The sequence below is a fragment of the Grus americana genome, chromosome 1, assembly GCF_028858705.1.
Source record: "Grus americana isolate bGruAme1 chromosome 1, bGruAme1.mat, whole genome shotgun sequence".
NCBI classification, from domain to species: Eukaryota; Metazoa; Chordata; class Aves; order Gruiformes; family Gruidae; genus Grus; species Grus americana.
This window is the reverse complement of record NC_072852.1, coordinates 146,828,272-146,851,546: the sequence shown is the minus strand read 5'-3', so window position 1 is coordinate 146,851,546 and position 23,275 is coordinate 146,828,272. Positions and strand designations below refer to the sequence as shown.

Here is a 23,275-nt window from a genome sequence, read left to right as displayed (position 1 = left end):
TGTTTTTCATTTTAATACTGAATCTAGTTTTTTCTTATTTTACTGGTATGGTATGGGAAGTTTTAGTTGTTGATTGCAGTCGCCTGAACGAAATTTGCCTAAGCACCTACCCACAAATAGTTAATCTGTAATGCTGGGCATTGTTAGTGAAATAATAGTACAAACCAGAAACATTTTACATTTTCCTTTCAAATGCTAAAGACAAGGTGGAGATTGAAGTGCCTCAGAACCAAATGGTGCTCCCTTGTATCGCTGTACAAAATTTTAAGAGCCAGTCAAAATTCTAGTCTAAGAAGGTACAAAGTTTCTGTGTCCTTGTTTGTTCACCCATCTGCTCTGCAGCCCTTTCTACATCCTAGCTTGTGTTCAGCTCATTCTAATTGCTCCAGTCTTGAGACAGACAAGTCAGACAGCCCACTGGCACTGTCCCATGCTCGTATAAAAAGATTATGAAAAGCAATTAGGACAAAATGCAGTGTCTTTTCTATTATAGCTTAGATGCATTTGTTGAGAATTTGGTCTTGAAATAAGACGGAAAATGGGTTGTTTTCACTGCTACCTTGGCTGGCATATCTGGCACTTGCAAACCAGCTATTGCAGCTGTGCTAAGCTTGGGGCTGCATTTGTATTATTTGTTTTGATGTTCAATTTCTTTCTCTCCCTTATTTAAATAAAGCTGACAGCCAAAAAAGAACTGATTCTTCATTTTGTGGATTGTCTAATGGGAGCTATTGAGCTATATAAGCAGCGAATGGAATGGTTAACCAGTGAGAGCCGGCAGATATTTGGAGTGATTCAAGAACGGTGCATTGTCATTGTTTTGGATTTCGGCTCTGTGGCTCCAAGTGAATTTGATCTATGTCGGGATGCGCTTTCTATGGTACTTGTGGAACAGGTGACCCAAATTGCCAAATTCAACCTCATTCGGTAAGCAGAAAGAATCATAGAATCACAGAATCACAGAATCGTAGAATGGTTTGGGTTGGAAGGAACCTTTAAAGGTCATCCAGTCCAACCCCCCTGCAATGAGCAGGGACATCTTCAACTAGATCAGGTTGCTCAAAGCCCAACAGAGCCTGACCTTGAATGTTTCCAGGGATGGGGCATTTACCACCTCTCTGGGCAACCTGTTCCAGTGTTTCACCACTCTCATCATAAAAAATTTCTTCCTTTTATCAAGTCTGAATCTACCCTCTTTTAGTTTAAAATCATTACCCCTTGTCCTGTCACTATCCGTACTAAAAAGACTGTCCCCATCTTTCTTAAAAGCCCCCCTTGAGTATTGAAAGGCCATAATAAGGTCTTCCCAGAGCCTTCTCTTCTCCAGGCTAAACAAAGAAGTCCATGTCTGCCCATTGCTGGAGAATGAAAAGGAGTCTCATATCATATAGACGTGTTTGGATAATATGTTTTTTGTAATAGAAATTGTCCTGATTCATGTCATGGTAATATCTATAGATTTTCCACCAAGTTTCACTCACGGTCATGCTGAGCTTGCTACTTCCATTAAACAGAAGACCATTGTTACCCTGAAGAACAGATAAAGACTAACAGAACCCGAATACTGATATGTGCCTTCTACAAATGTAGCACAGAAAAACAGAAAGATAAGTGGACTTTACAATAGCAGTAATGCTCTTCAGGCATCTAAGTATTACAGAGTGAAACAGTGAGGTCTCATCTGACTGCCTAGACGTTCTCATGTCTTTAGGTATTACAGGTTTCTGCTTTACAGCTAAATGTACGCTCCCCCGAGTGCCATAGGTGCAGACATAGTCATTTGTATGTCTATAGATTTCCATGGTCACAGAGATCAGTAGCAAAACTAGGAAACAATACTAGATTTCCATAACAAAAGACAAGTGCTTGTTCCCTAACATGAGTAAATGAATTTGGATTTAGTTACAAATAGAAGAATAGAAGCAGCTATTGAAATTTATGTATCTCTGCACAAATTCTCATATATGCATAAAGGTTTCAATGCATAAGCTTGGGTTTGGAGAGATGAATGGAATTTTGTGACAGTGCAAAAGACCATGCACAAATTAGGTCATATAATTTTAAAATTGATTCCACAATGATAGCTTGCAACTACACTGTGATTCTTGAAGTTCTTCTACCCAAGCTTTGTCTTACAGATTTGATTCTCTAGCTTGTGATACAACTGAGATTTGAAAAGTAGAAGATAACTTCCATAGCTTTTCAGAAGCACATAAAACATTCTCATTAAAAATGATCTGCAAAGCCAAGTCAAAATTGAGGCACAGTAATTGTGTTCATTGATTCGTTTGCGCAGGAGAGAGAACAAGAACAATATAGGATATAAATTATTACTTTAAAATAATCTTGGAAAACATACTTGTCTTTTAGATTTGCAGGAAACTCTTCAAAATGGTGCTTGATGGAATGTCACAGATACTGGAACCAGTTATTTTTTTATTTGCTTTGTGTCATTTTATGTACAAATGTACAGTCATATATGCTCATATAATTTGTACTTCCATACTGCCATTAAGAGAAAGACCTCTGTTCAATTAAAATATCAGAAAGCTTAGCATCACAAATTGTATTTTGATGGGCAGATAAAGATCAGCCCTACTACAAAAAAGCATGTCAGGTAAAGAGGTCTGACACAAAGGTCATGCAGCAAGTTGAGGAAAGAGACCTGTGGAAGCCAGATTTTTTTTTTCATACACATATTTTAAAAACCTGATTGTGGTGTTATGTTAAGGGGAGATATGAATTAGGAACTGTTTTCAAAGTACTGTAACTTTCTTGACCCTACTTTGGAAACAGTTGTCTCAGAAAAAAAATCTTATAAAAATTACAGTATTTTTCTAAAGGTTTTATTTTTCCTCCACTTCTTTTATTGCAAGTCTAGATTTAGTATCTGTGATTTATTGTAATTATTACTTAAGAATATAAAAGAATAGTAACAATAGCAGAGCTCCACTCTTTTGCTCTGCCAGGATTATTCTGACTATTTCTGATTTATAGTTAATGTCATTTTCAGGGCTGCTCAGGATCTTACAAAGTGGCAACAGAAATCTACTCCTGTGTCTGACCATACTGTAAAATCTGCTGTTACGTGGCTCTGGAAGCTGGACCATATGACAGCTGCCAGCCATACCAGCTCTGCTGAAGCCCTGCTGGAAGCCATGAGTGATGAGGCGGTAAGCTCATACATCTTTTCAGAAGGCGCAAGTAAATCCAAGAATATTCAGTGCCAGACTGGCTACTGTGTTTTGCCCTGATGAGTATTGCAAAGATAAATATTAATGATGGCATTTGGAAAGTTTTTTTCCCCAAGTGTAGCTGCATACTATGTTTACTGATGGCCTGTTTATGTAAATGTACTGTATTTTGAATGCAGAAACTTGTTTATTTTCTTTTCTAGAGTACACAGAAGAAATAACATATTCAGTCATTACGGGAAAGAGAAAACATCTTCCCTTCCACTTTCTTTGCCATATATGTTTTTCAGGGCTTCAAGTTTATGAGAAAATTGCTAGTATCAACGTTATTGAAGACAGGGAAACCATTTTTATTTTGTTATGTATTCAAAATGCTTATGAAAAATTATATTTAAAATTCAAAATAGTAATACAGAGATTTATTTAAGCATTAACTCATGGTAGTGGTATGCAAATCCTTTTTCATCAGCCAGATTATAGCTAGAGTTTCTTCCAGGACAAAAAGACAAAGCACGCACAGGCATTGCTGCAATTAAATTGTTTCTGAAAGTACCACATTACTTTATTCATTATAGCAGAGTCACAAGACATAAAACATATATGCCATCATTTGAGCTAGTCACTTAAAACTTGTGTTAAGAAATATTTTATCAAATTTGCCTACAATATACATTGTTTCAGTTTCCTAGCACCCAAATTTAATGGAACATTAGGCCTACTGTGAGTGAACTAGAATCATTGGTTTTCACTGCCATTAAGATCCATCCCTGCGCCACAAATCCAATCCTAACTCCTTTGTCAATTGCTTTCTAAGACATTGTTTGAAGGAGAAGGTAAATTTGGCTTCAGTTTCCTTCTGGTTCCCTGAGCTGGTGGATTCTCATTCAGATGAACACTGATGTTTGGAAACTGATATTAAGAAGGAACTGGGTGAGAAACAAATTGTGCAACAGTGAGATTTTTTATGACTGCTTTTTCAAATGCCTCCTTCATAAATTTTATTCACATTTTCAATTTGCAGTATATTACTGATTTCCTGGTGGGAAACGAAAAAGATTGTATTTAGATTTCAGTATTGTCTGGATGAAAAAAAAAGGCTTGTTGGACCTGGTGGATCTGTGTATGAATAAACAGAAATTAAAATCCATCCAACAGTGAGACATCTATTATTTTTTTCTGGACATTGATGTGCTAATGGGTAGTCTGGGGGACTCAGTTGTGGCAGGTGCTCAACATAAAACAAACTTCAATTACTCCTAAATACAGTCATTATCATTCATAACTGACAGTTCACTTGAGTGCAAGCTTCACTGTACTGCAGGCTGGGGGAGACCCCATTCAGTGCTAGGCATAAGCTGCATACTCGCTGAACAGTCGTAAATGACTCATTCCTCAGAACTGGCTTCATCAACAGAAGTTGCTCCAAAACAATAGCTCTTTTTTTCCCCAGACTTGGCTCTCCCTGTCCTTCCTTTAGCTGAGCTTTTCTTCCCATGTGTGGCGACTCCCTAGATTTCCTTTCCTTATGACCTGCCAGTCCCAAGCTCAAGATCACTCTGCTGTAAGGTTGCAATCCTTTGAGCTCTACCTGCCACAGATGCATCCGCAGTGTTTAACTTGCAGTTCTGTACAGGTGCCACTCCACAAAGTGTGGGTCACCCATCCAAAACACACCTCCCCACCAAGGTAAAGACTGTGAGGGACTGTTCGTGTTGTTCTCCTGTTCCTGTATGAAGTTTGTTTGCTTGTTTAGATGGCTGCATAAATTATAATTTTCAAAATATGAAGGACTAAATGGAAAGTTTTTAATCTTTTCCCATTAATCTGTAAGGAACATTTCCTTTGTCGTATAGTATTGCTGGGTTTGTAGGTTAAGTAGAGTGAATTGTCTGTGGTTAGCAATTTTGTTTATTTTCTTGCAAGGAGTTCGTTCTGCATCAGCTATGCCCGAGAAATGTCAGCATTTTAAAAGTTGCAGAGGCAGGCAGTAAATCCTTTTGAGGAAGTGTGAAAGTTGATATCCTTATTGAATATCAAGTTTATGAATTTTTGGCAGTCTGAGGAGGGAGAGGGACAAGATGGGAATCTGAAGGAACACAGGGAAAAGTGGTTGTTCAATATGCATGCATTCCCCCAGATCAGGAGCCTCTTCAGCAAAAGGAATAGGAACAAGGTGTTGTCCAAGGACTGGGTCTCAGCTGGGAGAGCTGTGTGCATGCTCAGATAGCTTTTTAGCTGGATGAAACAGAGAGGGAACCTTCTAAAACTGGACTAAAGCACAGATAGGTGCAAGAGTTCTTGCATTTTGTTTCTGTGCACCTTTTTCTAAAGCTAATAAGTATTTTGTTACTCTTGCACTTTAATGAAATGCATCCATTCTTCTCTTTAACCTTAGTATTTGTCTAGCATCAACACTGATGCCAGGACGCCTGGCTGACCACAGACCTGCTTGCTCCCCAGCAAGCGTGGTCTGCAAATATGGGCCCTGCCTCCCACATGGAGTGTCTCGCCCCCACTATAAGATCCAAGGGAAGCCTGAGGCGGCAAGGTGCTGCTTCGTTAATTGGCATGGCCTGACATTGGGTTGCTGCTTGGGAGAGATGTCTTCCAGTGCTGAGGATTAGCCCAAGTATTTGTGGCAAAAGGTAGAGGAGGGAGAGAGCTTGAAATCCAGATGTCTGTGTCAGTTTGTATCAACATGCTTATGATGTGGGACAGTACGGGGATCCTACAGCCTGGAAGCTTTGAGTTCAAACTGGACTAAAGATGTTCATGTGCCAGTCTGTTGGCTCAGGGAGGAGAAATATAAATCAGTATCAAAGGCAGTAGTGGAAATGCATGAACATATTTACAGGTGGTACTGAATTTGCTTTACTGCTGCATGAAATTATGTGGGTGCAGAAACATTTCCTCAGGGCTATCCCAGACTCCAATAGTTGTCTTCTCTTTTCTGGTGCATGTCCTGGGATTCCTAGTCATACTGGAGTGTAGTTTTTAGTTAAACAACTATTTATCAGATATTTATCAGTTGGTATGTACCATGCCATAGGACTGATATGCTCTACTTATTGTCTTGAACATCATTATGGGATAGCTGTTACATTTGTTTTTAATGATGATGAAAACTCAAGAAGTGTACTTACCATGAGGATTGTTAGCATGGATAACTGCAGGTAATATCAAATCCCTCATAATGTAATATTCAAGCAATAACTAGAGGACCTTTCTTCAGCTTCTCTCTCTTCCTCAGTAACATTTTCAGAATATAAGTGTGTGCGGTCCTTCTGCCTTGGAAAGTATAAGAAATATGAATTATCTGCAAATACCAGCAGTAGCATTCAAAGCATGATGCATCTTTGCTAGCCTCAAAATACATGCTGCCAGTAAAAGTATGTCTAGTGTAAAATTTCCTACTGATTTTCAGCCCTGGCAAGGCACCAACATAGCATCTCTCTTCATAAAAGTGGAATGTGGCACAGAGCCTTGTCCTGACTACTAGTATAGTTGTTCTTCCTTACACCTCCCTTTGGTTTCAGTTAAGTTCTCTGGAAAGGGGCATGCATTGGGCAGATTCAGACCCTGGTGCTGTGGGCCAGGTTCTCTTCTCACTTCAGGAAATTTTGTGTGGACTTCATTTGAATTACTAAATGAGAGGGAGGACCAAAGATCTGAAAATCTTACAGTCCAAGTAATGCATAGGTTCTACCAAATTTTCCTACCAGTACTCAGCACAGGACAGTACTTGAATAAGTACCAGACATCTATGTAAAACAGTGTCTTCCAATTCCCAATTTTTTTTCTGTTTAATGACAGGTTGAAGCCGTTTATTACTTTGCTGTGGGCGATGTTCCATTGGACACAAAGCAGCTACTCCTTGAGAAGGTTTCTGATGGGCCCTGTCCAGTCAACACTGTATCATTCAATGCTAGGGAAGATGAAACTATTATTTTTCTGAAAGATTTGAGCCACTTGGCCTCTGGCAGGTATGACAAAGAAGAAGCACAGTGATGATTTCAGTACTTGTGAAGTGCTTTGCTGCTAGGAATGGTATTGGAAGATATCTGAATATAATCCCTGTTTTAGTCATAAGGAAAATGAGAAAAAGAAGTTCAGTAAGAGATCTGGGGAAACTGGGGAAGTAGTCTAAGAGATACGACTAAAATGCAGGACCTACTCAAGCAGACCAGCTTTCTCCACATATGTGCCCACTGGCTTGCAGAAAGGCCATTCCTTTTTTATATCCTTAATCATCTGCCATCAGCTCCTCTTTTGAAGTCTGAAAAATTGTTCAGGGGAAAGGGTCACAACATAAACTGAAACAAGTTTTTATTGTATTGCTTTGCACTCTGGTAATATCCACAGGCACCAGCAAAGGATCTAGAGTTTTGTTAGATCAAGTGCCATGCAGACATGTACTGAAAAGGTAATGCCTGTCCTAAATGGGCAGTTCCTGGAACAACAGAAAATTGATGTGATGTTATCCATCAGGCCTGGCTGTGTGGAAATGCAGTTCTGTACCATGCTTTCTAGCATCTCTTTGGTATGGTTGGTGGAAACTGATACACTCCACATGGCTTGTTGGCTATTTTATCCTGGGAATCGGCTGTGTGGTGAGAATCAGCCTTCAGCAGAAAGGGATAATAAAACTTTAATCTTGATTCTGATAGCAAAATAAGGAAAACAAATGAACAAAGACAAAACCCCACAATACCAAAGTCATGCTGAACAGCAGGAGGGCAGTAAGAGGCAGTAGGTGTTTGCCTGCTTAACAGAAGTCACCGTACAGTTACAGAGCTGTGAAATGGCTGCTAGCTCTTTCTATTTCACTGTTGTTTGTGCAAGCGTGGGAAGACCTCCAACAGTAGAAATCTCCCAAATGACAGCAGAGCAATTGGTAAGATGGCAGCTGCTTAGCTCTTTTATAACCATCTGTGTTTAGAAGTAGCTTTTAAGAGATGGAGTGTCTGCCAAAAAACAAGACTGTGGGAAAGTGTTATGTTTGCTCTGGTCTGATGTGTGTCTAAAATGATTGTGGTCCTTTAGAACCATGGTACCTCCATGATACCAGGTACCTTGCCAGTCACCATCCTTCATTTTCTTTTGGCAGTGTTTTTACCTCCTTTATAAAAGGAAAGTGAATGTTTCTTGTATGGTGGAGAAAGAGGCAAGAAGGGTTGTGGTGTGGCAGGGAGCTAAGAGGAATTGTTTTGTTTTATATGATTCACATTATCTTCTCTTTATATGAGTCTAAGCTTTGATGTAGAGACTTACTGGGCCAATGAATATCTTGCTGGTACGTATTTGCCCAATAACTGTCTGTAAGTTTAAGTCAACTTTCCCATAGGAATGGCCAAGTTCATGGGCTTTTCATGGCTTGAGCCTGTTTCTAGTGTAGTTCTGTTTTAGAAATGCATCTTTTTCCTGCTCTGAGAGCTTTTCTGTTTTGAAAATGAGGACAAATGAAGTCTGCTTGACTTCCTGATTTGTATGTCGGTAATGAAATAAGTGTTCCTGTTAGGCTTTCAACTGGGAGGATAATCTGATAAAAAGGTGTTAGTGTCATCTCGGACATCTCAAATGACGTGCTTGCTCAGCATGTTAAAAGCATTAATTAAAAATAGATTTCCAGGGGATTGAAAAGGAAGGTGCGTCAGAGTAAATGATACCAAACTGAAAGGGTGTTCTTCATGAGAAGACTTCAGAATGTACATAAATGTATATAAAAGGTTTGATAATAATCATAGTGTTGCTGTAGTTGAAGGTTTAGATATCTTGAATAGATAAGCAAATCATTCCAAAGTTGTACACCACTATGATCTTGCATGTGTGACATACATCTCGTTAAAATTAGGAAAGTATTTATGTAGTTTACATACTGGTGAAAACTCATTTTGTATTACAGATTCCATGCTTTTGCTGAGAAGGATGACTCTAGAGATGCTACTGGACCTGCACTAAAATGTGAAGAGGATGGAAAAGGTCTAATTGCCCTGAATTCCAGAAAAGTGAAAGGGCGAATGCCACTAGGTAGAGAATATAAAACCCAAGACAATACTGATTTTCTCAGTGAGGTTTCAGAATAGAAGTGTGATATAGGAACTTGCTAAGTGCAAAGTCAAAAGAAGTCTTCTGTAAGCATGGGTGGGGTGAGGACAGGACTGCTCAAATGGAAATTCTGTGGGCAGGAAGAAGAGGGAAAGGAAAAGAGAAGTGAAGAGAGTAGAGGGTGTGCATGTGAGAATGAAAGAAGTGAAAAAAGGGAGAACAACAACATGAAATGGAAAGGGAAATGAAGAATAGTACTGGTGTGCTTATGCCAGTGACCATGTGGAAATGTATAGAGAAATGGCAGAAAGGAAGAGGAATAATGTGGAAGACCATCTGATACAACAGCCACATCAATACAGGCCAAGTTCATACGTAATATAAGGGGATTAAATCCACATGAAGTTGACTGGCTGCTCTCAAGATCTGAATTTGTCATAATGATAGGCAACGAGCAAAGTAAAATAACCATAGACAAGAAGGTGCGAAGGGTGGGGAGGCGGGGCTGAATTGATGAAAAAAAAAGCTGGGAGGAAGCAAATCACAGAAAGAAACAGTTTTACTGGAGGGTGGAGCTGGGCAGAAAGCTCTCAGTGTGTTTCTTATTAGTCACAGTGCTACTTCCTCTGGGATAAATCAGCCTTACTGTTCAGTGGGACTGGACTGGGGTTTCAGCCAGGTTGGGAGGAGACCGGTTTGTGGTGTGAAGTGAAGCTGTGTATGTCAAGTCTGATATCTTTATCAGCAGGACATTAAGTTAGAAAATTATTTCTTTTAGATATCAGGAGGCATAAGACCTCTTTATTCTAATGGCTCACATCTCCATATTGCTGGGGGGGGGGCATTAGTGTTGCCCCAAAGACAGAATGGTGTTATCCTCTTCTTTCTGCTAGGGAATGTATGGCATAAGGTGGATTTAGTGACACGCTTAAGGTTGTATTTCAGTCTTGGACTAACTGGCCCATATTTCCTGGGTTGTAGTCTACTTCCTTGTGTACTAACCTATCCTTCACTAGGACCGTGATTATAACAGTACAAGAGAACCATAGTGGGGGGCCAGAAATAAGAGAGTGAGGTGTTGCCTGTTTTTCTGTGTCATGAAGGGACACTCAAGCCTCACCTACGCAGGGTTCAGAAACCAACACAGAGTATGCTTCAAAACCCTGTCTCTGGTTTCATACTAGTTCAGAACAGTATATTTGTCACCTTCAGTCTGCTATGAGTACTTCCTTGCTGGACCCTATTTGGCGGTGTGCGTGGGGGGAGCTGGCTTCCTCTTCCCCCGGGCAGCCAGCCTGTTTCAATAGATGGGCCTAGAGCTCCTGTAAGACTGAAATTACTTCCTCACCACTGTTTCTAAAGCTGAAAGCTGAATAGCTTTAATCACTCAAAAGGGCAGTAATCTCCTTGAAGTGCATTGTCTGTTGTGTCTTATTGCTATTATGGAATAGAATTTACACATTAAAAAGGAACACAATTAGCTTTCTGCATTTATGGGGTATTATAAACCCAGTCATGACATCATTGGCAGCCAATCGGAACATTTCAGTTGTATGCAGAATCTAAAGTCCTTTCAGAAAGGAAAACATTGGAGACATTATTCTGGTCTGTGTCTGAAGTCTCTTGTTTCAGAGACTCCTTCAAGGGTGTAGAAGGCAATAATAATAAAAGTGTCGATTACTCACTAATGGGCTCTGAAACTCATTCTTGGATGTGTGGCATAAACTATCCAAGGAAATAAATAGAGAATGAACCAGAGATTTAATCTTCCAAATGTGGTGTTTCTTGAAAATAAGGGGAGGCACAGGAATATTCTGATTATGTTTCTTTTTTGCACCACAAACACAACAGCTGGAAACTGAAACTCATCATTATGTTTTATGGACTGGAAAAGCCGTTTTAAGGACATCTCATAGTTTTCTGGGTATCCACTGAATAACAGTGTTTTGCAAATACAGGATATCTTCATGTTCAACCTTTTTCATCTGCTTAACCAAAACAAGTCGGAAGTGAACTATTTAAAACTTCAGAAAAGAGCTCCATTCTCCCCTGTTTTGCATCTTGAGCAGTCATTTAGAAAGCAAGCGTGAGAAACTGCCAAATTTGAATATTTTTTTGCACTCATTTTGAGTGGGTGCTTGAGATCAAAACAGGTATAAGCCAGTAAAGAATTAAGGTCCTTATGTTGGCGGACTCAGTTTTACTGAAGGCAGAGAAATGCTTTTACATGAAGCCTGATTTCACCAATGCGGTGATATCTCCTCATCCACCACTGATTTTCCTGTTATCACTTCTGCCTACATTCTTTGTGTAGCTTCTTCATCTGCAAAAAAGCTGTAGAATTAAGCAATCCTGTTAGGTAGTTAAAATTATAAGTGGAAGGGAGGTGAAATTTAATTTGGAACTTGAAGATATAGAGGGCAAGAGATGGCGGAAGCTGTGGAGAAGGTGGTTCTTGCTGAAAAGGGGCACAGCTGTGTCATCTGCTTAGAGTGACAGGGAGATAAGTGCTAAACAGGGCTTGAAAAGCAATGGCATTTTGAACTAGATCCTGAAATGAATAGTGGGTTCTTGTTGGCTGAAATAGAAACAACAGTAAATCTCTGTGCAGTGTTTTTCTGTGTGGTGCAATAGATGAGCTGGTGTGTGTAAAGAAACTGCAAATGGACTGGAATCAGGATTTGACGGATGTGACATATCCAAAGAGGGATGTGTCTGACCTCCTTGTGAACAGTATAAGGCTGTATTCTCAGGTGTGCTTGATTTTCCACATTTACCTGATGGTCACAGGGAAAATTTCAGGTTGCTGTGTGTAAAATCAGAAGCACCAGCCTCCTATATGACATTGAAGTCAATGAGCTCTGCACTGTTTATGTACACAGACATGAGAGAGACCAAACCCTGCCTTTGGAGAGCCAGGATAATGACTTAAGAGTAGCTACTTTGCCTACAAGCTGCAGCAAAGATCATTGCCTCTGCTTTTTCCTTGCAAGTGCTTTGTCTAGTCTTAGCAGCCTAACCTTGGCCTGGCAAATCTCTTTGTGTAGAGACTGATGCAGATAACCGCTCTGTGGTACCACATGGGATACAAAGTTCATTTGCTTTGTCCATTTGCCCAGTGGGAAAGGGGCAGGATTGGGCTACGGTGAGTTTCAGTGCGGCTTGACCTGGCAGGTACGCAGGTAAAGCTGAGTACTCCCCTCCTGTGCTCCTTTGTACCTCCATTCATCCCCCTCTAAGTGGGGATTTCAGACATCAGCGCTTGAGGGAATATTGCTATGTTCTGCTGCCACGTAGAGGCTGAGGAAGGGACCAGCAGTGAAAAAATGAAATTGTCCATCTTGCCTTGCAGGCAAATGAAGTTTAAAATAGATCTTATTCCATTGTATTTGGATTTGCTTTCTTCCATGGTCTAAATCAGATAATCAGAGAAGTAAGAAACGCTTCTGTTTTCCCTGAGTTGCTTTTGCATTGGTATTTGCTTGATGTTTGAAAGGTATTGTAGTTTTTGCAGGCTTTTTTTTTTTTGTATGAGCTTTTTTTCTCAGCAGGTTTTGTATCTTGAGTATGAAATCAAATGGGTTACAGTGACTTGTCAAACTGGATGAGTTTGTCTGCTGGGAGGTAGGTGTGAAAAAGCTGCTTCTTTTAAGATTGCCTGACAGTGTTAAATAACTGGGAAATGGAAATGAGGGCATTTATGAGTTTCCGTGTACGTGTGTGTTTTCGCATAGAAAATTTGCCGGTGTCAGCAAAATGCTTCTGCCCCTTGCCGCGGGCTCTCTCTGCACCCTTCCCCGTCCTCTTCCTCTTTTTCAGGGCCTCCCTCTTTCAGAGCAGACACACCATTTAACCGAGAGCAGGGCACATCTGAAACGTTCCCCAGCATGTGGTGCTGTGCAGGGTTGCAACAGCCGTGGCGAGAGCCAAAACCAACCGACCGTGCTCGGCGGGCAGCAGGGCGTTAAGGCCGGTTCCCTCGTGTGTGTCTGGTGGCCGCCCTCTTGCTGTTGCCCTGTGGTGGTTTTTGAATCAGAACCAAGGGGTACCCAGGGCTCCAGCCGGGGCGGCCGTTAAACCACCAGCCAGGGCGGCTGGGGGGAGGGGGGGCACTTTATGGCGGAGGTGGGGATGAGGAGAGCCGTTTCCCTCTGGAGATAAAGCAATATTTTTAAGACGAGGTCTTTCTTGGGACGTGGGTGCCTGAAGGCGTGCAAGAGCCAGTGGGCCTGGAATGGTTGGGGACTGCCCCCCCCGGGGGTGGCTTTCAGCTGCTTTTTGGTTGGTGGCCCACCAAAATGGCACAGCTGAAGTGTGAGTGCAGGGAATTTAAACCAAAGAGCGGTTTGTGCTTTCTTGGTCATTTTTCACTGATGAGCTTTGAGGGACAGGCTGCAGGTTGATAACCACACCTGGAAGATATTATGTGTTGGATGTGTATGTATATTTTGAGTTTGGGGGCTCAGTTTTGAAAGGCACAGCTTTTCCTTCCCACTCCTCCTGAGCTGGAGAGGAAACGAGGCCAAGGTGGAGGTGGAGGTGAGCCTCCTGTGTAGAGAGAAAGTTGTTTGGGTTGTCACTGCTTGTAACATGCTCTCCCGGTTGAATCCAGGAAAAACTGTTGCCAGAGAAAAGGTTTTTTAAGCAACTTGACCTTCACAATGTGCAGTTGATGCCTGCATTTGTCCTGTATAATACGTGTCATCAAACATACTTGCTTTGAAAGTGCATGCAGTTTTACTTTGCTGTGCTGCAGCATAAATAAGGAAAAAATATCTTCTTGTGTAATACCAATTCAATATGCATATCTTACTGGGAACAGTAACAACAATCCTGTAAATTTGATGAGGCCATAGCATCAGTTTAAGGGGGAATGAAGCAACGCAATATCATCAGTATTGTTTTAAAGGTAGTTGAAATAAGCAGACTTCTTTCAATATTTTCAAACATAATGTTAAAAACGTTCATAAAATTAAATCTGGATCCCAGTATTTGATAGCTTATAGAGGATATCCAGATATAGTTTGGAATTGGGTTCTCAACAGTCTTAAACTTAGAAATATGTACATGTGTGGTGTGAATGCACGTGTTTTGTGGTTTTAACTGTGACAACAGGTGTGTGTATATATATATATATATGTTCAATGGCTGACTACTCATCAGAAAATCTCTAGCTCCCTACTTGCTGGAATTTTGCCAATGCTCAGATTTTGCATGTTTTGCATTTCTGGGGAGGGATTATTTATAACAGAAAAGTTTACTTCTTCCTGAAGTATTTGAACAGAATACTTTTCTTAACCTTAAAAGGTGATGATAACAGACTGAGGTTTTTTCTCCCTTTTGTGTGTTATGTTGTGGAATGATCTACTTTACTAAAGCTCTTTGTGATTTAGGAAATGTTGATCTTTGTCCTAATGGCTGAAACAGATGTTTTTGAAATGCAGGAAGGTCCCAGGAGATGGCAGTGTACAATAGCACATTTCAAAATATTTCTTGGAAACTAAAAGCATTTCACAATTAAAATTGAGTTGTTATTTTGTAAAATGTTCATATTATTATTTCAGGGAAGTTTATCAAAGAACAAAATGGTCAGGTTTGTTTATTTACTGATAGCCTACTTCAGTAGACAAGATTGCATGCCTTATCTTTTATACAGTGAGCCACCACTGTATATTAACTGAACCACTAAATGATAAGATATAGTTTGCCTTGTTCAGCATCTTTATGTGCAATTCAGTAACAGGCTGTAATCTGCAATAAGTTGCAGTCTGCATCTGTGGTTGGGACAGCTCATGATTCAGTGTATTTTATGTTTTTACTAAAACACTACATGTTTTTTCTGTATTTTTCTATATTGTAATTTAAACTCTGAGACTAACCTAATTTAGCACATTTTTTAGTAGTGTTCATACTGCTTAGGTATACATGGTGCCTCAATTTTAATAATTGTACTCTACTAAATAAATGCATATTTTAATTTTTTAATCAAGATAAACATATCTGTTGAGATTAAGAAAACCTTGTATCAACTCCAGCTTTGGATTTTTCCAATTTTTTGAGAATATAGCCTAATAGTAAAACATTTTATTTTTCTAGCATTTATTTATGACTGTTGAGAGTTGTTAGGATGGAAATAAGTTTATCTTAGCAAAATTTAATCACATACTCCTCAGGAAAAGAAGATTTAATTTTAAATAAAGGTATTTGTGTCCTTTTAAGGAATTGAAAGAGTTGAAAAAACCTTCTCTTTACAGTTTCAAAGTTGGGTCTAATATCTGGAACCAGTTTTTGCAATGAAGTCCCGGGGACAACATGAGAATTTCTTTGTGGAGTTTCCTTATTGTTATCCAAGAGTGTTAAAAAGGATTTGCTTCCATTAAGGGAACAATCTGTGGCCAACTCTGGAGGTTACTTCTGCCACACTAAGCACCTCTCATGTCCTGGTGCCGGCTTTGAGTCCTTTTTTGAAGTCTGTCAAAGAACAGCACTTGTCACTGCAATGACAAGGTTATATGGCAACATCTGGATGAACCTAATGACTTTGTGGTAATTGAGGAGTTACAAAAAGCAGAAATTGTCTCAAAATGTCAAGTCCTTGTTATGATTTCTTTTGCAGTAGCTGGTGTCCGTGAAGATGTCTTTTTGATCTGGAAGGAGTTGGAGGAAGCCAAGAGTACAGTGAGACAAGTTCAGAAAATTTTATCAGAATCTGACCAGCCTGCTTCTCAAGATGGTATCATTTATGTTTCTTTCAAGAGAGTTACCATTATATTCATGGTCAATATTTTATTTGTGAACAGTTTTGTTTACATGTCCATTTGGGGATGATTTTCTCAGAAATGTCTATATACAGGTAGCACCTATAATTGGCATCTAAACTTAGGGTTGCTTAAAACTTCCCGTTACGAATGTCTGTTTACTACTGCTTAAACTTGCTGAACTTTAGAGCTCAGGCTGAAACACACCATTTTTAGTTCACCAGTGACTAGGTTTAGAAATTGCCTGGATTTCAAGATACTGAAATTAATTTTTTTGGTCTCTCCTACTCTGCCTGGGCCAGTAAATCTTTAACTTTATTCTACACAGTGCTGGGGAAGTATCTCATCTCTCTCCCATCATGGTCTTCTTGGGATAGCCTCCAACCTGGTAGCTAGTTCATTCCCCTAAAAGGGAAGAAGTTTGGGTTTGAATTCTCTTAGTGAAAGGAAAAGGACTGAAACCGATTTTGGGTGAGTGCTCTCACAACTCTTGTGTTAAGAAACACAGAGGAACACCCACATTTGTTCATTAAACTAATAGTTCTCATCATTATGTTTGGCCTAGAACATGATCCATTTGTTGTTCTGTGCATATTGATTGGATTGAGCCCTATTGAAGACAGAAGCATAGCTGGTTTCTGAATCTCTGGAAGGCTTAAACGGGGGATGGTGAGATGTGCTACTCATCCCTGCTAGGATGGAGATGCTCTGGGCATGTTCTGGAGCAGAATGATCTCACTGACAAGGTTTAAACACTGAAAATTTAGGAATCTGTAGAGTCTAGGCAGCTTCAGTGTTAGACTGCAACTGCGGGGGTGGATTTTCAGGATCATAGCTATGATTGTCAGTGCCTATATTCTGCATTACTCCCTGGTTTTAAAATACTTACTTACACAGTGTCTGGTGGTATTTTTTGCATAAGTTGATACAAGATTCAGACTGACTTAGCACAAGTCATCAGTGAGTTTGTGTAGCTCCAGTGTTGGTTTTGCAGTGCAGTTGCTTTTGCTTTGGCTAGACGGAGGCTGTGGCCAGATGCCCTTTTCTGGATCACCTTCTGAGGAATGCTTTGTACAGTCAGTTGGTCAGTCACCTGAACTCTCAGTGGTGTGTTGAGATGTGTGAATAGGGTGGTGATGGTGAAGATTTGAAGCTGGGAACTTTCTCTGCCTGCACTGGGTTTGAACATCTGTCAATAACATAACTCTGCAGGACTTAAGCTTGAGTTTTTTCTTCTGTGAAGGCATGGTAGAGTTCTTTACACTGATAAAAGCATCTTCGGAATTAGCAGGACTTCCCATATGAAGTTAAACAGCTATACCATAATGCATATGAACAAAAAGAGCACAATAAAACTGCAAGGGCAGCCCTAATTTCAGTGTTTATTTATGTGTGTCTGACTATGCAGTTTTAATGTTCTCTTAGTGTATGCCTTCATATATAATCACTTCATAAATAAAGGAAATGAAATTACCATGTGATTTATTTTGTCAGCTCTTCAGCATTATTTGACTGTTGCCCATTTATCCAAGTAACTGCAGTCTTTCTGTTTGCCTGCATTTCTTCCTGCTTTTGCCTTCCTGATCTGTTTAAAATGCTCTGCTGCAAAATGTACTTTGTTCTGAAGATTGCAATGTTCTTCAGGAGAAGAAACTGAGAAAACACACTACTTACCTGAACTGAAACATGACTTTACACAAAGCATGTGGAAGAACGAAAACAAGTTTTGTTTTTAAAATTATGTCAGTGCATTTGTGACACTTGCCACAACGGCCGTCCTAAGGACCACAAGCAATCAGAAAGTGAATGTTTCCACATGAACCCACCCTGCCCTGATGCTGGCTGATCTCTGTGTTTGTTAAGGCAGTAGATGTCTCCATAGGTTTGTTTATAGGCTCAGGATCTCAATACTGTTCTTACTGTATCTGCATATACAGAGTAGACATTTATACCACCTAGGTTGACTGAAATTAAAGTGTGGCAAAATGAATTCATCCTGCTATGAGACCCACTCCTGGGTCATTTGATTTAGGTGTGGTTTATTGAGCTGGTGATGAGTGAGTGTAGAGTCCTGTATCTTATTACTGGTATCCAGAGATGTGCAGTACCCAGCCTTAAGATGGTCCTTAGAAATTTCTAAGACAATATGACATAAAAGGGTAAGCATAAGAACAGTCACACTAGTTCAGACAAAAAAAAAAAATCTGTTTCTTTCAGTATCAACTAAAAATGCTAGAAGGAGGGTGTAGAACTAGAGAAAATGTTAAGATGGTACACAAGTAATTTGTGGCTTGGGATACCTGGTGCAATGTTCAGCCTATAAAAAGGCAATATTGCAGAGAAACAAAGTAAAATCTCTTCCAAAGACATTGTAATTTGCTTTTTACTTTAAATGACCTTCTCTGAAAACGACCAATGGCAATGTTAACTGTTGTTCTCAACTGTATTTTCAATTATATCTTCTGTTGTTTCATTTTCTCAAATGATTCTGCTTGAAGTTAGACATCTTATACAGGAACCTTTCCTGGCATTTTGTAATTCAACCAATATAAAGGTTAAGTCAACCTTCATACTACTAAAAGTATTCCTTTTATATGTTGATCCTGCAGCTATTTGTCATCTTTGCGCTCTGTCTTCTGATGGGTTTGTTCCAGTTATAAAGGAATTTGTTGCAAAAGAGTTCTGTGATAAGAAAAAAACCCACAACCAAAGTAGACAATATTAAAAATCAGTCAGAAATACCTGCTTACTCTAATGCTGTCAGTGCAAGCAGAAGCTTGAAAATTTTTACTCCAGTATCATAGCCTGATTTTGAAAATAGCTTATGCAAGATGAACCGTGTTATACATGACATTTTGTTTGGTTTATTTTCTTTGTTAGCAACTAAAGCTGATCACCCACTACAAAAGCATGCATCTGACAAATATTTGACTTCTGAGAAATGGTTGCAGAAGTATGGCTTGAAAGCTCAGAAACTCACACTGTACGATGCACTTGCTGATTGTACTTTTCGCCATGCAGATGGGATTGTTGACATAAAAACTAAACCAGAGGATGAATCTTCACGAACTGATGCTGTGAGTATTGTTAATTTTCCCTCACGTCCTGTGAGTTGTTTTGTTTTTCTTTTAAAGCTTGAAGACTGGACTGATAGATGGATTTATGATAAAGTATATGGTCTGTTGTTTTGTAGTTTTTGTTAAAATCAGCTTATTAGTGGACTAGAACAAAGATGGTCATAAATAAGATTGTTTCAGAGAGCTATTTGAAAATGACTGTTTCAAGGACTCATTGCTGGTCCACATATAGTCTGCAAGGAAGAATCAGAACTGGCTTAACCAATGCCTTGGTGTTCTATGTATTTGTGTGGGGTAGGGCAAAGATAGCTTGTCATCTTTATTTTTCCTTACAAGAAGTGTTGGTCTCAGCTGCTCCAGTGTTTGCAGGTCCTTAAACAAATTTGAATTCATTTGCCTTCTATTTGTTCTTCTCAAGCTCTATCATTACACTGTTTGGTAAGCTTCTGTTCTTGATAGCTACAAGAATAAAAACAGTTTCTATTGATTTTTGCTAGGAGCAAATTCTGTGACCACCCTATCCTATGTCTATTTCTGCACCTGTTCATGTGCAACAAGCGTGTACCTTTGAAGTTTGTTCCTCACATATTAAAGGCACTGCAAAATAATGCGTTTTGGAGCATGAAACATGTTTTTCTTGGCTGTAGGAGACAAACAGGAAGGTAATTCATGCAAAATACTGTGACAAGTTTGTACATACCTTCTGGAAAGATGGATCTGTAGTTCACGTATATGTTAGTACAGAGAAGTATAAGCAGTACGAACAGAAAATGAGGACAGCTCTCAGACAAGTGGAAGGAAGGTTAGTGTTCTGTCACATAAAATCATTTTGTATTATTTTACATTGCTGTTGAAATGTTTGACATTTACTGTCATAATAAGCTGAAGTGGTTGGTAAACTGCCAGTAGCAGTACGAAGCCAGAAATCCATTTCAGATCAGAATCTTGTGTGTAGGATTTCTTAGTAGCCATGTAAGAAAACCGATGAACAGTTTTATCTTTTGTTCTCCTTCTGGAACATAAATGTGAGAGTCAGTCTGCACATTACTGAAATACTGCTGAAAGTGCCAAAAAGCTTCAGGACATATGGTGGCAGATAACTTACAGAAGCATCAATAAAACTTGGTAAACATTCATCCTGTGTACCTAGGATCCTTTGCGATACCTCCGACACCAAGTAGCACAGCTTGTCGTGGGCCCGTACTGATAATGGTTGTCTGCCCTTTTTGCAATTTTGAAGACAAGTTTAAACAGTCTAGATCAGAGTCGGGGCATGAGATACTAAGTAATGCATATGATCAGAAGTTCAGCGCTCAAGTTAGCTCCCTAGTTTACCTTTCTGCAGCCATATAGATACACTCTTTGATTTTGTAAAACATCTACAAAAAAATAGTAAGGGTCTGATTCATCTGTCTTAAAGATGCCCTAAAGTAAACTGGCTTTTATTTCTACGTTGGGAGAAGAAAGAAACTTTAAAAATGGATATTGTAGAACTGAGAGAAAGAATAAATGTTGCCCTCTGTTTTGTATATTAGGACAATGTGATGTCTCACTGAAAAAAGCAGGATGTGAATTTTCATTTTATTGCTGCTTCTCTAACGAAAGTATAACAGCCTGATTATATTTAGCAAGGTCAAACAGAGTTTTGTTATTCCTTTTAGTTCATCTTCTTGTATTTAGGATAGCATTAATACTGCAAAAGGAAAATTTGAGGTAAAGGCTTTGGATGAGTATATATTTTTGACATCCAAGCCAAGATTATGGGTTTCCTGTTTTGAATAGTTCATCTTATTGTTAAAAAGTCTTGGTAGACCTCATCAAACTCTTTTGGGGAAATAACTAATGGCAAAATAGCTATCAGTAGCGAATGTGATAGGATCCTTTAAGTTTTCATGTTACCATTTTTTTAAACCTCTGTGGAGATGAGTAATATTTTTCCCAGGGCCGTTATATTCCATCTGTTCAATATCTCCGTTTCAGAGCAGACAAGTAGTTTATAACTCTCAAGGGAAATCAGATTTGGACCTGCTGCAGCCATTACTGAGGAAATGTTCTTGTACACAGCAGTATGTATGCACGTATTTAACTGGCAGGCATGCTTCAGTCCTGTTTAAAATGTAAAACTAAGTCTGTATTTAAGGCTTAAGGTCAGCAAAGCATTGAAGCATCTGTGTTATATTAAGACTCTTCAAAGTGCTCAAGTTCCTTGCAGAATAGGTTCTCACATGATTTCCTGAGTTCAGTCTGGAGAACAGTTCCAGGGGCAACAGTTCCACATGGGATTTCCCAGCTCAAACTACCTGATAATTGTCTTTATAAAGATGCTGTATTTCTTTGTCTGTTTTGTCCGTCTCCAGATTCCTACTGAAATTAGGAAATAAAAATGCCTTGTGTTGTTAGGTAGTGACAGAGGATTGGTTCATCAAGGCCAGTATACCGCTTCTGACACTGACTAGTAACATGTGCTTCAGATTATTATATGCAAAGCTCTAAAGATCTTACAGACCAGGTTTTTGTTTTTTTTTTTCCTCTCCCAGGATTAAGTGGCTTCAACAAGGAAGCAGAGGGCTTTTTGGGAATGTGCTTGAAGATAATGTCTGTATTCTTATTGATACATCCCAGTCTATGAAGGATAAGCTGCCACTGGTGAAGGAGAAAATCTTTCAGCTCATACAGGTATGATAAAGTGATGACTCTGAAGACAGGAGAATTTTAGAGTAGGTCGATCTTTTCTGGATGGTTGTTACTCTATTTTTTAATGATTTTTTTAAAAAATAGTTTTATAAAAATATTTTGATTTTTCTTGGTGTGCTCATTTTTCAGTTGAAAAATTATATGTTTTCCTCATTTGTACAAATATTTGAAAAAAATCTGGAGAAAATGTTAAAAATTATAAAGGCCTAAGTACTTCTTCTTTCCCTTGAGCCACATCCCTCCTAAAAAAAAGGGGAAAAAAGGAAAATACCCTAAAAAGCTATGCAATGAAACACCTTTTTGAATTTTCATTTTTATTTTTAAGCAGTGTCATCCAATTCCACTGGCATGCTGTGATTCGTAGTGTGTGTTCTAGATTCACTTTCATACTTTTACAGTAGAGGGTGCAGAATGTTTTGAACTTGCTTGCATTTAACAGTGACTTAGAACTTTGCAAAGGGACTTGCAAAGTGCAGAACTACTTCAAAAGCAGTGAGTACTGGCAGACACACCTAATATAGAATTTGTCTCACCTAGTTTTAGGAATTTGCAATATCACCTAAGCTTACATTAATATTTGAGAGAAACAAGCACTGTTAAAATATGATTAATCTTAACTTTTTTTAGACCTGAGAGGAATAACTGATAAATAAATATTCCATCAGTCTGGAATTGATAGCAATCATTAGTAGGGGTATAAAATTTAAAACTGTAACAGAGGTTTTTGGCCTAAGTGCACGAGTGATAGGATGTGGTATGATGTAGTCCTCTAGGCAGATCAGCGCTAGAAAATTAGATACTGTGCCAGAAGGTTTCACAGACAGTTGCACAGAAATGGTGATGAAAGGGAGGCAAAGAATCCAGGCTCTGAAAGTTTCTACTAGCTTGCACAAATCTTTCCTTCCTTATAACTTCTGTCCAAAAGCAACTTCAGCAAATTCTTAACTTAATTCTCTCTTGCTGTCCTAGTTCCCTTTACCAGTGCTCTACATTTGATTCTTGTTCTCCTCTAAATGATGTCTTACCTTGATTCTGATTTCAATTTCCTTTAGTAAGCAGTCATAATCTCTTCCTTCTACTACTGTTCATACCCAGTTTTGTCTGTCTCTTTCTTGCCCTCCTAGACATTTGCTGTTCAAGTAGTTTGAGAAATAGGAGTAAATGGAGACTTACATTGGGAAGTTCAAGTAATCTTTATAATTGCAGGCAATAATTGTCTCTTTATACCATAACTGAATATTATCATAATTTATTGTAACCATATAATCAACTATATATTAATTAAAACAACTCCTACTAGTCAGTATTTCAGGATACAAGTATTCTTTCTTTTAACACTGAGTAAAATTCAGATGCTGTCTCTTGCAGGAACAACTGAGACACAAAAAGAGATTTAACTTCGTGAAATTTAGTGCCCAAGCAGTGGCATGGCAAGAGAAACTTGCTGAAGTTAATGAGGAAAATTTGCAAGATGCTTGGCTTTGGATAAAAGGGCTTGAGGTAACAT

At 39.1% G+C, this 23,275-nt stretch overlaps 1 protein-coding gene across 20 annotated transcripts in view; it reads left to right on the top strand.

Annotated features, from left to right (window-relative positions):
- The window catches only part of VWA3B (von Willebrand factor A domain containing 3B), a 73,308-nt gene that overhangs the window by 6,266 nt on the left and 43,767 nt on the right, over positions 1 to 23,275 (top strand). For 11 of the 20 annotated variants that reach the window (XR_008580084.1, XM_054849340.1, XM_054849304.1 and 8 more), the window contains 9 exons: positions 677 to 927; positions 3,014 to 3,173; positions 7,008 to 7,177; positions 9,097 to 9,221; positions 15,856 to 15,972; positions 18,878 to 19,074; positions 19,722 to 19,876; positions 21,612 to 21,750; positions 23,137 to 23,268. Coding sequence is in view for 19 of the 20 variants with exons in the window: in XM_054849340.1 (XP_054705315.1) it covers positions 677 to 927; positions 3,014 to 3,173; positions 7,008 to 7,177; positions 9,097 to 9,221; positions 15,856 to 15,972; positions 18,878 to 19,074; positions 19,722 to 19,876; positions 21,612 to 21,750; positions 23,137 to 23,268 (1,446 nt within the window). In the remaining variant the exon portion in view is untranslated. Of the gene's footprint in view, positions 1 to 676; positions 928 to 1,458; positions 1,712 to 3,013; positions 3,174 to 7,007; positions 7,178 to 9,096; positions 9,222 to 15,855; positions 15,973 to 18,877; positions 19,075 to 19,721; positions 19,877 to 21,611; positions 21,751 to 23,136; positions 23,269 to 23,275 lie in introns of those variants that run through there. The other 9 variants (XM_054849455.1, XM_054849447.1, XM_054849436.1 and 6 more) reach the window with 5 other exon arrangements.